Consider the following 14,172-nt stretch of genomic DNA (forward strand, 5'->3'; position numbering starts at 1 on the left):
GCATCAACAAGCGAGTTAGAGGGAAACAAACAACCGCGATGCCCGGGGAGATTAATCTGCTTTACTGCCAGTCCTCAAGAGCAAAACAGGGAGGTTGAAATTCACTGTGAACACAACAAGCAGCTGTAAAAACGGCTCATAAACGTCATCAGGCTGCATACACAAAGTCCATGCAATCTGTAAGATAAGATAAGTTGGAGAAACTTTGCTCAGAAGAATTCAGGTATAAAGATACAAAGAGCTGGATCCTGTGTCAGAGCTGGATCGGTGAAGAGTCCGTGTCACCATGCTGTGGACCGTGAGTCTCTGCCTCCTCTGGGCCTCGTGCAGCCTCGCAGCTCCAGCAAGCAAACAAACCAGGCAGAAGGTGCTTCTGATCTCCTTCGATGGTTTCCGCTGGGATTACGACCGTGGTGTGGACACGCCAAACCTGGACAAAATGGCCCAGGATGGAGTCAAAGCTCTGTATGTCACACCTCCTTACCTCACTATCACCAGCCCTTCACACTTCACCCTCTTGACAGGTAAAGTGTTTCATTTCCTACAACAGTGCTCCCAGTTGGCAGGGGGATCTGCATATCATGGCAGAGTAGGAAGCAGCTCTGGGTTTAGCTTGGGAAGGATTGAAAAAAGCCACGGGAAAAAGGAATTAGTTGTAATTGAATGTCCCAGGGTCCAACAGCTTTTATAGCTGAGTAAGATAATTATGCTTGGATGACTGAGGGAAGAATTCTGTGCTCTCCTTTCTTATTTTGACTCTCAAATCATCAGCCCCAGCTAAAAGAAATTTAACTTCCTTGAAATTAAATTCCTCTAATCTCCGGAGTTGGTCATAAGACCTTGTCCAAAAGCGTCATGCCACTCAGCCCGTTAAGATGATAGAATTTTTAATGTGAATGTGTCACGCTCTGAATAATGAGTGCAAGCAGACTGACAGCGATTCTCTTCTATAGGCCGCTACATTGAAAACCACGGGGTAATCCACAACATGTGGTTCAACACAACCACCACTCAGACGAAGCCGTACTATCAGACTCAGTTTGTGAATGAGTGGTGGGACAATGGCAGCCTGCCTATCTGGATCACAGCGGAGAAACAGGTCTGTGCTGCACCATTTTCAGCTTATCTCTGTCAGAGACTGTTTGTCTGTTTACAGCACAAGAAACCATTTCTCTGGGCGAAACACCTCTGAAGGCCGGCTGAATCATTTCAGGCAGATCGCCGCAGTTATATTGCAAATTATTTTGAGGCTGTGGATGCTAACTGCATGCAAATGGCAGCTGCTGTAAGGCCGCTTCATGAGAGCTGTGGATTCAAGAAACCACTGACAACTTAACCACTGCAGTTTGGTTTCCTTCTTTGTTGATCCAAAGTATGACTGAATAAAACTTTGGCATGCCTATTAACACATCAGTTAAATTATTCAGCTGCTTCCCCATATTCAGATTACTCTGGCAGCTTAGTTAGTGGCCGTATACTTCAAAGATGATACTTTGGGAACCCTAAAAGCTTTCGTTTTGAAAGAAATAATTGTACACAAACTCCAAAACATCTCAGATGTTGTATAAAACAATATATATAACACTGGAATTGAAAAGTGTTCTATAAAAAAGTTTCAAGACAGTTGAGACTGCTGTTGTGTTACATCACTTCTTTTTTTGACAACACTGTTTAGGTTTTAGAGCCGAGGGATCAGTTTCTGGAGTTTTAAGGCAAAACATTGTCCCGTTCTTGCTTGATTGAACAGTTCAGGTTTTCTTTGTTGTATCTTTGTTTCCATGGTTGACGAGTCTGGACTGCAGATGGGCCACTTTAGCACCTGGACACTTCTCCGACATGACCATGTTGATGTAACATAGCTTGCATTGCCTTGTGAAGTTTGCAAGGTTCTTGCAAACTGGATATTGATTGTTTTCACTAGTAATTTCAGGTTTAACGTCCTCTCTCTTTCATAGAGAGAAGTGTCTTAGTTTAAAGCCTAAAGTCCCCTGTTTGGTGGTTTAGGAGTGTGAACTCGTTGCATACTCATTCATGTGATGCTGATCCGTGTCCTTTTTTCAACTCTTCCAGGGCCGAAAAGCCGGCTCACTTCACTTCCCTGGCACAGCCTCCACATACCAAGGACATGCTGCTTCAGTGAGAGAAGTAGAGCCACTTCTGTACAACTACAAGAACGAGACAGCGTGGAGAGAGAACTCCGACAAGGTGATGGGCTGGTTCAGGGACCTGGATCTGGACTTTGTATCGCTGTACTTTGGTGAGCCAGATGGTACAGGCCACCGCTACGGTCCTGACTCCCCAGAGATACGAGAAATGGTAAAGCAAGTAGATCGAACGGTTGGATACATCCGACACTCAGCTGAACGGCACGGGCTGAGTGATCGCCTGAACATCCTGATCACAGCCGACCACGGTATGACCTCAGTGTACCGCAACGGTCTGGTGGAAGAGATCACGCTGTCCAAGATCCCAGGCTTCTCTTTTCAGGACCTGTCCTTTCACCTGGTGGACTTTGGCCCTTCTGGGATGCTGTTGCCAAAACCGGGGAGGCTGGAGAAGGTTTATAGTGCTTTGAAGGGAGCCCATCCACACCTCCATGTGTACAAGAAGGAAGAGATGCCGGAGCGTCTCCACTTCGCGAAAAACGACCGGATCCTGCCAATCATTTTATGGGCTGACCCTGGATATGTCATCAATGGGGTGGGTTGATAGATAACAAAACAGCTACCAGCACACTAGAGCTGCACGATTTGGGGAAAAGGTGCGATTTGCGATTAGGTGGACAATATTGCAATTGCGATTGTGCTTGCGATTTAATAAAAAAAGTTGTGTCATGATGAGTCTACAGACTTGCTTGGTTATCATGGAGAAAAATCTGAATTGCATGTGCTGACATTGCGATTGCGATTGCGATATCCTCTTTTGCGATTACGTAATTGCATGTGCTGACATTGCGATTGCGATTGCGATTGCGATAATCGTGCAGCCCTACAGCACACCTAACCAAAGAGTGTCACATTACGCCCATTTAAGGAGGTGTCAAAACTCACATTAAAGGAGATTTTAAATAAACACAAAGAGGGACTGTAGTCTTTCGTTTGGGGCCCCATTTGTGTGGCCAAGCATCAGGACCAGGCATGGAAAGATGAGGATTATACAAAATATCAAGCATTGCCATAGATTTTAGGAGGAGCTGTAGTTTTATGACGCCTATCTATAATCATTCAAAGCGATAACTGTTCAGTATCATCTAATGAGTGTGCAGCAATGACCAGGCAAAGGTCATAATGTTTCCCCTGACGTCACTGACCTTGATTCGGCTGTAAACAAAACATACTGGCAAGTTTGAAACCATAAAGAGATGTGCTGCAGCAGTTTTCTGCCCACTGCAAGTCCTATTGATTTACCCTTTAAAGTAAACAGTTACCTCAGCTTGCCATTTGTGCCCCCATCAACATGCCGAGCTGCAGAGAGCAGCTCTGAAGCAGCAGCAGAACACCGAAAAACAGCACTCTGAGGGGAGCACCAAATACTTATTAACCACATTTATTATTTTATTCAACTACTATTAAGACCCACTTTAATGGATGGCTGGAAAGAAATTGAATAACCTTCTAAGAAAGAAGAGAAATAAGTGGGAAAAGTGTGCACACATTGCCTAGTTTATTCAAGAAACGTCCTTCAGGCTTGAGTACAAAAATACAAAAGTTACCAGTTGTATTTCCGCTCACTAAAATGGTGAAGCTGGACTCTTTAAGCCAGTTAAATTCTAATCTGAGTACATTACAATTTTAATCAAGTGCATTTGCATGTCCTCGGGATAATCCAGGCCCGGCTGATGACATGCAGGGCTCTCAAATGCTTCATGAAGCTATTCATGCCTCGGAAATTCAAAATTAGCATTTTCACTTGGCTCCACGCTCGCTCAGTCGCTCCACTGTGCGGTAACTTTGCAAGTGAATGTGTCAGTCAGTGCTGAGAGACATTAAATCAGTATTTCAAAGACTAAAGTAATTCAATCATGAAATGGCTTGAAACGCTGAACACAAGGAAATTAATCTGTCCCGTGGATCCTGGTGTGATGTGACGGGTTATCTATAGTCTATAGGTCGAGGCCCTGGTCATAACTGCATTATCTCAATGAATGTTCACGCTCTTTATGGTTACTTTTAGTCCAAGCATCTTGAGAGTGTTTCATAACAGCTAAAGATAAATAGGCATCCTATAGTACAGTACCTCAATCTACACTAAACCTCATTTTAGTGGGAAAATATGTCTTCACAGAAAAATATGACCTGTTTCCCTCCTGTTTCAATTCTAACTGAGCCATTTCTGTTGGTTGGCAGGAGTCACAAAGAGAAAATAGGCCTCTATTCTTCTGTGTGGACATGTTTTTTACTTGGCCTATGCCACCCTCTGCTGACTGAACAGGAGCAGAGTGTGAGGTGTGAGCTCTGATGCAGATGGGCTCCCGTTTCTAAAGCCACTGGCTTAGAAAAGGTTCAATATCCAGGAGCTGAACCCAACTAATTTAGTCCTGTTAACTGGCTTCTCTGTATTTATACATTCTTAAAACTACTGACAACACTTGACACATACTTTTAATTTCAATGTCAGGCAGGGTTTTTAGCTTGTCAGGACCAGAAAAGGAGCCTACTCTCAGTATGATGAGCTATGTTAGCCACATGGGGGCATCTTCTCCTCCAACTAATCCAAACCCCGTCACGCTTCTCATCTCTTTGTCTCCCTGCAGTATTTCCCAGTTCAGTTCCACAAAGGCGAGCACGGCTTCGACAACCAGGAGCTGGACATGAAGGCCTTCTTTAGAGCAGTGGGTCCAGCGTTTCGCAAGAATCTGGAGGTGGGACCCTTTGAGACGGTGAACATCTACGCCCTCATGTGTCACATCCTGGGTATCACACCTGAGGTCAACGACGGACACCTGAACGTCACTAAGCACATGCTGGTTAGCAGTCCAAGAGCGGGTAAGTTTCTAACAGACTAATGAGTCTCTCCCTGAGGCTGAGAAAGTGTGTCACTTCAGCACCTGCTCCTCTATTACTGGGCCATTCATCCATCATTTCGGACAATATGCACCCAGATCAGGTGAAAGTTTGAAAAGGTTACAAGAAAGGAGGGCTGAAGAATTAAATCCAAGTGTCTGATGTCAACACCAGTACAAAAAAAAAAACTTTTATTTTTAGTTGATTAGGCATTTTTTGTAAACGCTGCAGTGAGTCTTTTTTATTAATTAGTCCATACATGCAATCTATTTGAGAGCCAAAAAGCACAGATAAAGCACTCACATGTCACAAAAATGTAAACAGAAGCACTGCTAATTGTTAGCACCATTACACCAAGTCAAATTAGTTTGGTGTGCATATGTACTTGGCAATAAAACTGATTCTGATTTTATCCTGATTGTGCTAACATGGTGCATTTTCAAGGCTAAAGTGATCAAAGAAAATGTGCAGGGGAAGTTAAAAAATACAATAAATATCTAAAAAGAGTATGGAATAAGTAAGAGAGGAAGATTCAATAAATGCTTGAAGGAGTTTGGCTCACTCGAAAATAATTACAGCAATGTAAACAGTCGAGAGGAATACAATGTTGTGAAGTTTAATTAGGGCCCGAGCCCGCCAACCGCAGGTTGGGCGAGAGCCCTATTGAAACCCTTGCGATTATTATTATTATTTGTTTGGGCCGAAACAACCCCAAATTGCGTGCCTTTCACTTGGAATAAACGCGAACGCGCGTGTACCCAAAATTGTGAATGTGCGAAAATCGCGTGATTCCAGTGCTTGCACAAAAATGAACGCTCCATAGCGCCCCCTAGGGCCTAAAAATTGCAGCCCCTCAAACTACTTTCAGCTATAGCCCTGAAACTTGGTGGTCATAATGAACATGCCCAGACCTAAAAAAAAGTCTCTTACGACTTGCGTGATTTCTGAACACGAACTTTGCTATTTGCACCTAAACTTCAAAATTTAGCGATTTTGGGCTAGGTATTTTAACGAACTAGTCCTAGGTTTTTTGACTTTTCAACTCCAAACTTGGCCTGAGTATACTACACGCACTGAAGATCAATAATCATAATTAAATTTTTTTTATTTTTTTCGCTGTCGCTACGACATTGCCTCAAAGTTCGGAATTTTTCAACTATGTCCAATTTGCACGAAAATAGACATACATGTTCAGTGTTGCACCCCGGACACAGCCATGTCGTTATTTTAACCAGAAAGTACAGCGCCCCCTAGTGGCAATGGCCTGAATTTGGAAAAATTGCATTCAAAGGGTACATATTTGAACGAACTAGTCCTACAATTTTTCTCAGATCAACTTCAAACTTTGCATGTGTATACTACAGACATTGAAGATTAATAATCATAATAGAATTGTTATAATTTTTTTGGGCGTGGCCACAAACGACCGCCAAAGTTGGCCATTTTGCCACTTTTTGAAAATCTTAATAACTCTTCTGTAAAATGTTTGATCAGGACAAAAATTCACATACGTGTGCACTGTCTGATGCTGATTCCATTTCCATCATTAGTTGCGTTAACATTAATGCTCCATAGCGCCACCCAGGGGCTCAAATTTTTTGCCTCCCCGGCTACTTTGAGCTACAGGTCTGAAATTTATCAGGCATAACAAGCATGCCAAGACCTACAAAAAATTGTATTATGACCATAGTCAATTCCGAACAGGAAGTTCGCAATTTGCCCGTAAACATCGGATTTTGACGATTTTTCGCCTCAGACAAAATGCAACAATTCCTTGGTTTTTTATCAGATCCACTCCAAACTTGGCTTGTGTAATCTACACACACTGACAATGATATATTCCGAACGGATTTTTGCTACGTCCATGGGCGTGGCCACAAATGACAGTCAAAGTTGACCATTTTGGCTGCTTCATTAAAATCTTCATTTCTCTCTGGTGCAGTGTTGGATCAGGGCCAAAATTAACACAGAGGTTCAGTTTCACAGCCTCAGTGCATTTCTATCACTGGTTGCACTAACATTTATGCACCACAGCACCACCGGGAGCCTCATATCTGCAGCCTGTCCAGCTACTTTGAGGTACGGGCATCAAAAGTTTTGGGCTAAGCCCTCGTGCCTTGACCTAAGGCTTTTGGCTGAGCCACATTTTGCTGCTCATGCGGCAGCTGGGACATGCTCCACTTGGCAAGCCTTGAACGAGCGCATGCGGCGGCTAGCACACGCTCCGACTGGCGCGCACAGGGCGAGGGCCCGTTCATCGCTGCTTGCAGCTTTAATTTCACATTGTTTTTGTTGTTGATGACAGCTCTCAGTATAACTTTGCAGAGAACTAACAATAGTTTTTCTCAGCCTGCATGTTTTGGGGATACGGGTGTGAAAAAATAACTCAACAAAATTCTCTCTAGATGTCTTGAGTGTGTTAAAAGGTCCGACACTGAATGCTCACCATCGGGATAAATTCACATGGTTCTTTTTGTGGTATTTGTCAACAGTACACAAAAAAGTTGAAGAATTAGACCCTATTTCATAGTTCAAGCTCAACATAAATAGAGGATTTTATTTTATTGGCACATATGTAAACTATAGGATAAAGTTGTTAAAGCACCCTCAGGTGGTCAGTTGATGCACTTTCTCCACATAGGATTGTTGGCTGAAGGTTTTGTAATATGTTGTGGTCTTATATCATAAAATGAAATTATCATTTTAATGTTTTTTCTGTTCATTTGTTCATTTCTTTCTTTAGGTTCGAGTGAAACTATAAATTACCCACAAAATGTCTTCACTGGACTGTCTGCTGTGGCTGGATTTCTTCTTGTTGTTTTTATTGTGCTCATGTCCTACAAATTACTGAAGAAGAAACAGAGGGATGAAAGGTAAAAAAGAACATGATTTAATTGTATATAATTGTTATATTTATATAAGTTTTTATTTATTGCATATTCACAGAGTTTGTCCCTCTCCTTTTTCTTCCTCTCTGTGATTCAGGCCGGGGAGCTCTAAACATCCATACGAAAAAGAAGAAACAAAAGTTACTTCATTTTAGGGTACGACCACACTCATCGATAACTCTTCTCCAGTTTAGGACTGCAGACAAGAAAATGAGAACAGCACTAACCAAAAATGTTGCTAAGCCATGTCGGTAAATTTTTCTTGAGGAAACAAAAATAACTGCAGAACAAAAATTATAGATCAATAGTTCAGTTATTTTCTTTAGTTCTCTGTTGAATTGTCTACATTGTTTGAGTGATTAAGGGTTGTGTTATTAGCTGCCTAACTGTATGCTGTAATTAAAATCTAAAATGAATACACTAAGTCTACATGTCTCCTTATTTTTCTGTGTTCATAAAGTTAATATAGAAACTGATCCACTTAGGACACCTGAAACATATAATTTAAAACTGTCTGATCTATTTTGGGGATATTTCAATCGTGTTGAACAACAGCAATAGATTGGAAAATTACACAATGATGAAAGTTATTATTCTGTTTATAATTATATTATGCCTCAATCAATAGACGGTGTCTGCCAAGGGACAAATTTACGCCATACCACTCACGGTTCCCCGCTTCTCGTCGTGAAAACTAAACAAGTAGAACATCATTGCTTCAAACTTCCGGTCTTGACTTTCAAAATATAATGCTTCTTGAAAGGGGGTGGCTCAATAACACCTACTTTTTGGGAAGTTTTATAATTCCTATCATAGATATTATAATAACAAAAATAGTTATAAAAATAACAACTATTGCCATTCTTTTATGGTTACTCATGTTTTAATTAATATGAAACGATGACTCCTCTTTTCCTTGATATGCATTACTTGATTATATTTAAAAAATGAAATTCTCAGAAAACATTCAACAACATAATACCCACTTTAAGAATCCTGAAGCAAACTGCTGTGTTACACAGCATAATCAGCGAAGGTAACAACTACATTATTTTAGTTATAAAATAAATTTGAAAAATATATATCTTAAAAAAAGAAGAAGAAGAAGGAGGAGGAGGAGGAGGAGGGGGAGGAGGAAGCAAGCAACTAAACAAATGATAGAACGTGTCAAAGTTGAAGTCCAAACTTTTCCCTGGCTTTAGTTGGATGACTCTTACTTTGAAAGGCATTGCTGGGTTTCCGGTCCCGCGCGTGCTTGATTCTGGTTGGCTGGCATGGCCTCTCGCCTCTTGATAGAGGATCGTTATTCGGGGCGAAGGCAGACATGGAGGAGCTGAGCGCCGTAGGAGAGCAGGTTTTTGATGCGGAATGCATTTTAAACAAACGACTGAGAAAGGTAAGCGAGCTGTTGAAACATTTAAACTCTTAGCTTACTTTTAGCGGAGTTAAATGTTGAGTACAACTCTTCTTCGTTGGTTTTCTTTCAGGGGAAGTTGGAGTTTCTGGTGAAGTGGAGGGGATGGTCATCCAAGTAAGTACAAGTGGTGCTGCCCGAAACAATGAAAACAACAACAACGTGTCGCTTGTTGCTTTGCGAGAAACTGCTAACGATTTTTCCGATCAAATAACCCAAACTATACAAATATATAACCTTCGTTTGATTCTTTTGCCATTTCGATCAAGTAAAGCTCACGAAATTTGTTTCAAATTCGCGTTCTTTTGTTCATAACACTAAAAATGGGAAGTTTAGAGAAAGCTACATAAAATTGGCTATGTGGGCTGTATTTTTCACTTCTCAACGCGTATTTTGCCGATGGTTATGTAAACGGTTATGTGAATGTGTCTACGACGTTAAACAAGTTTATTGTGTACGACGAGCCAAGCAGTGCGTTAAAAATGCGTGTTTGCGTGTTTATTATTCCAGTCATTACACTGTTATATAATATATAGTTCATTGTATATCCCCAAACTCTGAATAGATTTAATTTAATGTATTTCTCATCTTTAAGGCTCCACTCTTCCTCCATTTCTTGTCACTTGCCCTTTCTGTTCACTCCACATTGTTGCTGTAATCCACCATCAATGCACACTGTTGCCTGCCAGCTCCATGGCTTTCTGTTAGACCCACATCCTTTGTGTGTGTGTGTGTGTGTGTGTGTGTGTGTGTGTGTGTGTGTGTGTGTGTGTGTGTGTGAGAGAGAGAGAGAGTGTGTGTGTGGGTGGTTGTGTGTGTGGGCAGGGAAAGGGTGGGGGTTGATTTTTTTTTTTTTCACCAGGAGCTGCTGATCAGAAAAGGCTTTTCACCAACAAGTGATGGGGAGAAAAGCCATCACACACGCATGTAGTTCAGACACAAGTAGAACAGCAAACCCATTTCTAGTCCCTTTTTGCAACAAGGAGAGACTTAACTGCCTTAAAAAACAATGATCCTCACCAGAAAAGACAAACCAGATGCTTCAACTCCAAATGAAGAAAGACTAAGTAAGAGTTGGTTTTAACTGAAGGCCAAATGAGGCATTTTTGGTGTTCTGGCACTGAAGGGTTATTTTCCACACCTGATACTTAAACACCAAAGTTATTTTCACAACTTCATAAGAATGTCAGATTTATTTCCTAACCTGAAAAATCTTTGTTTTTCTGTCCCAAACTGCCAAAGCTCGAAACTGAGCCTGATTTCGTAGCTGTGGGAGGCGAAGCTCTCTGTGATGTTTCACCCAAATCCTCAAACTTCGCCCCAAAAATTCCCCAATTACTTCTGTGGTGGCACCAAAACCGCTCCAGTTTTTCCCCTTGCCTCCTTCATTGTCTTTTCCAGCAGACTGGGGGAGTTCTGTTCTTTCATTTTGTTGAAGAAAGCTCAGAATCTAGCACAGGTCTCTTGTCAAGAGGGTACTATTTTTACTGACTCTTAAAACTTTGCTTCATTTCAGGCACAACAGCTGGGAGCCCCAAGAAAACATCCTCGACCCCAGACTGCTCGCAGCGTTCAACAAAAAGTGAGTGTTTGGATGAATATAAATTGTTGAAGACTCAATTTCCCATGAAGCATTTTTTGACTTTTGTTTTAATTCACACAGAGAGCAAGAAAAGGAGCTTCTGCTGCGTAAGAAAGGGAAAAGGCCAAGAGGACGACCACGGAAAATATTAGTGAGTAGAATTTGAAGAGGATTTTTTTATTTTATTTAAAAAGGCTAAGTACACGGTGTCTAATATCTTCTGTATATTTTAGGAAAATGTGCCGGAAGTCCCCAAGTCCAGCAGCTCTTCCTCTGGTTCCTCATCCTCCTCTGATTCCTCTTCCTCCTGCTCGTCCTCCGACTCCTCATCGGACGACGACGACGATGACACCCACGTGAAACCAGCAAATCCGAGTATAAGAACACGAGACCTTCACCCTGTCCCCCAGAAGAAAGCGCAGATCGTCATGGCAAAACAGGAGCCACCAAAGAAACGAAGCAAGAAGCCGGACATGAAGGATTTCCCACAGAGCAAAGGAGCTCGCAAAGTCCTGAAGACGTCCAAAGACATGGATCTTCCAGGAACCATTAAGAAACCAGTTCACCCAGGGAGCTTTGCCTTCATGGGTTTCCATCGGGGCTCGCCTCGGGATGCAGTGAGTGGTCTGAACAGGAGCTCTGTGACGCAGGGAGGGGCAGTTAAAAACTCAGTAAGCTCTGCGGTGTCTGTGAGGTCGGTCCAACCCGCCTCACCCTCCATGAACAAATCCATCCCGAACAGGAGCGTCAGCGAGGGGAAACTGTCCGTCTCCAGTGTGAACACCGGGACAAGTCTGGATTTGAAAGCAGCTGCGAGTAAATCAAAAGGGGTCGCAGCTTTGAATCTGAATACTTCCAAGCACCCAATTCAAGGGACCACTCAGCACACGCTTAGTTCCCCCAACGGACAAAAGAAACCCCAGACCCCTGTGTCAACAATGCAGCGGATACCCAATACTAAAGGGATGGCGTCCCTACCAGCTAAGACCGCCTCGTCTAATCAGAGTCCTGGACTCCAGCCTCTCAACCTTCAGAGCAAACAGGCACAGGGCAATAAAGCTCCTGGAAATGGAGCTGCTCCAGGGTCAGGCCTTAGAAACACAACAAACCCAGCAAGGAAGACCACCGTCTCCCAAAACCAGGAGTATACTCTCCCAAAGAGTCCTGCAACACCTGGGAGACTTCCTGCAAGGAAACCCCAGCCTGGAGCCGACAAGGTTCAAGCAACAGAAATCCAGACCCAGAGAGTCCAGGGCCGACTGGAGAAAAACATCCAGAAATCTTCAACAGAGCTCCAGAGCCAGCAGGAGAGATCAGCTCCAAAGGAGGGCAAGAAGATGAACGACATGAGCACGGGAGAGGACGAGAGCAGCTCAGAGTCGGATCAGGACTCTCCTTATGCTGGTACAGGAGCTGCTCAGAACCAGGACTGGAAACCCACGAGGAGTCTGATTGAACATGTGTTCGTCACGGACGTCACTGCTAACCTGGTAACGGTCACCGTGAAGGAGTCGCCCACCAGCGTGGGCTTCTTCAGCATCCGTAACTACTGAAAGAGCAAACCAGATGTGCTTTGAAGCAAACAGAGCAGAGTAGATAAACCTTCAGGAATGTGTCGAGGAATCTCGAGATCATTTACCCTGCCACTTGTTTTGGTGAAGGCTCAGTTTTTAGGGTGCAAAAAGTTCTGAATACCAGTTATTTTAGCATTTATTTATTTGTCTGCTTATACTCAAGTAACAGCAGCAGAGGAGAATCATTACACATCATCTCAAAGAGACAAAGCTGTCAAATCTGTTTCATCACTGGGATTCTGGAGAATATAAGTTATTCATTATTTTAATCTGTTTAGTGATCAGCAAAATGGTCGAAAGAAAAGTGTAGCGCGAGCAGGTTTAGCGCCCTTAGCAAACATTTAGTTCTCAATCTCTTGACAGCAGATGTAAAGCAGTTTTTTATTCTTAGTATAGTTCTGTTGTTCTATATGATAAATTAGCTACCTCTTTTTCCTACATTTGCTGCATATGTTTACTCATATCTCTTGGGAGAGGAAGAGCTCTCCCTCCAGGGGTATCTATCACTGTGTCCTTCCTTTAGTGGTTACCTGAGACCACCTCCAGCTGCACACGGCTAATTCTTTTCTGTGTCATAAAAAACTCCCTTAAAGAAGACTTCATTACAAAATCATGCACATGGATATATCACCACAAAAAGCAGCTCTGTTCCACTTTCTTTTTTCTCAGCACCGGCAAAATAATTCATCAGCAGATTTTTTATTCTCAGACTCCAGAGTTAAGCGCTAGTCTTAATTCCACTGTTTACCTGGGTGTGGTCAGGGCTTGACTGTTCAGCGCCGACCACAAAACTCCAAACTGTCCGTTGGTGCATCAAAACAAAACGTTCAGTTGCTGTTACTCGCTGCAGCTGCAGACGTCTGACTTCGCCCCACCCCGCCTGTGTGCACGGGCCCAGGAGCTGCAGGCCCGGCCCTCCCATAGAGAGAACAAACAGAGAAAAGGTTTTTATCTGATGTAACGGAAAAGAAACCACAACAATGTGCGCTACTTTCTGTTCCCTCGAGAGGAGTTCAGCAACCAAGCACTTCAACTGAACTCCTGTCTGACCCTGCTCTGCAGACTGTGCCTTTCTTCCTCTCAGAGACTAAACACAAAAGGCATTACCCCAAAGATAGCTAGGATTTCAGGTTGTTCAATAAAAGGAGAGCCCCTAGAGTAAAGCACCGAGACGGACCATCTATATTTCCTCGCCTGTATTGTTTTGAAAAAGGCCCTGCTGGTAGACTAAACATGTGAAGGACGAATATCTGAGACGATGAGCCTGAAAAGATACAGGAGCAGGTCGCAGTAAGGATTGAAAACAAAATAAGGGCTTCTTGTTTTACAGGAAGTTATTATTGGGCTACATTTCAGAAGCATTTACCTGTTTGGACTCACCTAGAATGTTATTATTTTGTTTATAAGACTTTATTCTATCAGCTTTTTTCACTGATGGGGAAAGTAACTCGGCATAACCTTGTTTCCAGTATTGTTTTAGATTTACTAACCCCCTGAAGAGAATGTTCCTTCTCTTTACTATCTATTTATTTTAAATCAGGCGCCTTTCAGGGTAGGACAGTGCCGTTAATCCTTGTATTGTGCCTCCTGTCAGATGGACTAATAAATGGTACAGCCTTTTGTCGGACTCTGGTGTCCTTTTGTACAGAAATGTAATTGATATGTGTGCTACTGAAAGCAGAATGGAGTTTCAGCTTCTTAAAGGTGCAGT

At 42.7% G+C, this 14,172-nt stretch overlaps 2 protein-coding genes across 2 annotated transcripts; both read left to right on the plus strand.

Annotated features, from left to right (window-relative positions):
- Positions 1-286: 286 nt before the first annotated feature.
- LOC141809420 (ectonucleotide pyrophosphatase/phosphodiesterase family member 7-like) lies at positions 287-8,174 on the plus strand. Its single transcript, XM_074696420.1, has 6 exons — positions 287-524; positions 954-1,099; positions 2,071-2,700; positions 4,754-4,989; positions 7,754-7,876; positions 7,989-8,174. Exons 1-6 carry the CDS (start codon positions 287-289, stop codon positions 8,044-8,046), a joined length of 1,431 nt encoding a protein of 476 aa, XP_074552521.1. The 3' UTR covers positions 8,047-8,174.
- Positions 8,175-9,166: 992 nt separating this feature from the next.
- Positions 9,167-12,792, plus strand: cbx2 (chromobox homolog 2 (Drosophila Pc class)). Its single transcript, XM_074697520.1, has 5 exons — positions 9,167-9,287; positions 9,379-9,422; positions 10,822-10,887; positions 10,969-11,038; positions 11,121-12,792. Exons 1-5 carry the CDS (start codon positions 9,216-9,218, stop codon positions 12,438-12,440), a joined length of 1,572 nt encoding a protein of 523 aa, XP_074553621.1. The 5' UTR covers positions 9,167-9,215; the 3' UTR covers positions 12,441-12,792.
- Positions 12,793-14,172: the final 1,380 nt, after the last annotated feature.

Source organism: Halichoeres trimaculatus, unplaced genomic scaffold, assembly GCF_033239565.1.
Source record: "Halichoeres trimaculatus isolate MK-OKI-2021-1 unplaced genomic scaffold, fHalTri1.1 fHalTri1_scaffold_20, whole genome shotgun sequence".
Lineage (NCBI taxonomy): Eukaryota > Metazoa > Chordata > Actinopteri > Labriformes > Labridae > Halichoeres > Halichoeres trimaculatus.

Bases quoted from the DNA above. Each gene is read 5' to 3' on its own strand.
- LOC141809420 (XM_074696420.1), top strand. From the start codon at position 287: ATGCTGTGGACCGTGAGTCTCTGCCTCCTCTGGGCCTCGTGCAGCCTC. The intron at 2,701-4,753 runs GTGGGTTGATAG...GTCTCCCTGCAG, and splicing joins CTGGATATGTCATCAATGGG to TATTTCCCAGTTCAGTTCCA. The intron at 7,877-7,988 runs GTAAAAAAGAAC...TCTGTGATTCAG, and splicing joins AAGAAACAGAGGGATGAAAG to GCCGGGGAGCTCTAAACATC.
- cbx2 (XM_074697520.1), top strand. From the start codon at position 9,216: ATGGAGGAGCTGAGCGCCGTAGGAGAGCAGGTTTTTGATGCGGAATGC. The intron at 9,288-9,378 runs GTAAGCGAGCTG...GTTTTCTTTCAG, and splicing joins TAAACAAACGACTGAGAAAG to GGGAAGTTGGAGTTTCTGGT. The intron at 11,039-11,120 runs GTGAGTAGAATT...TGTATATTTTAG, and splicing joins GACGACCACGGAAAATATTA to GAAAATGTGCCGGAAGTCCC.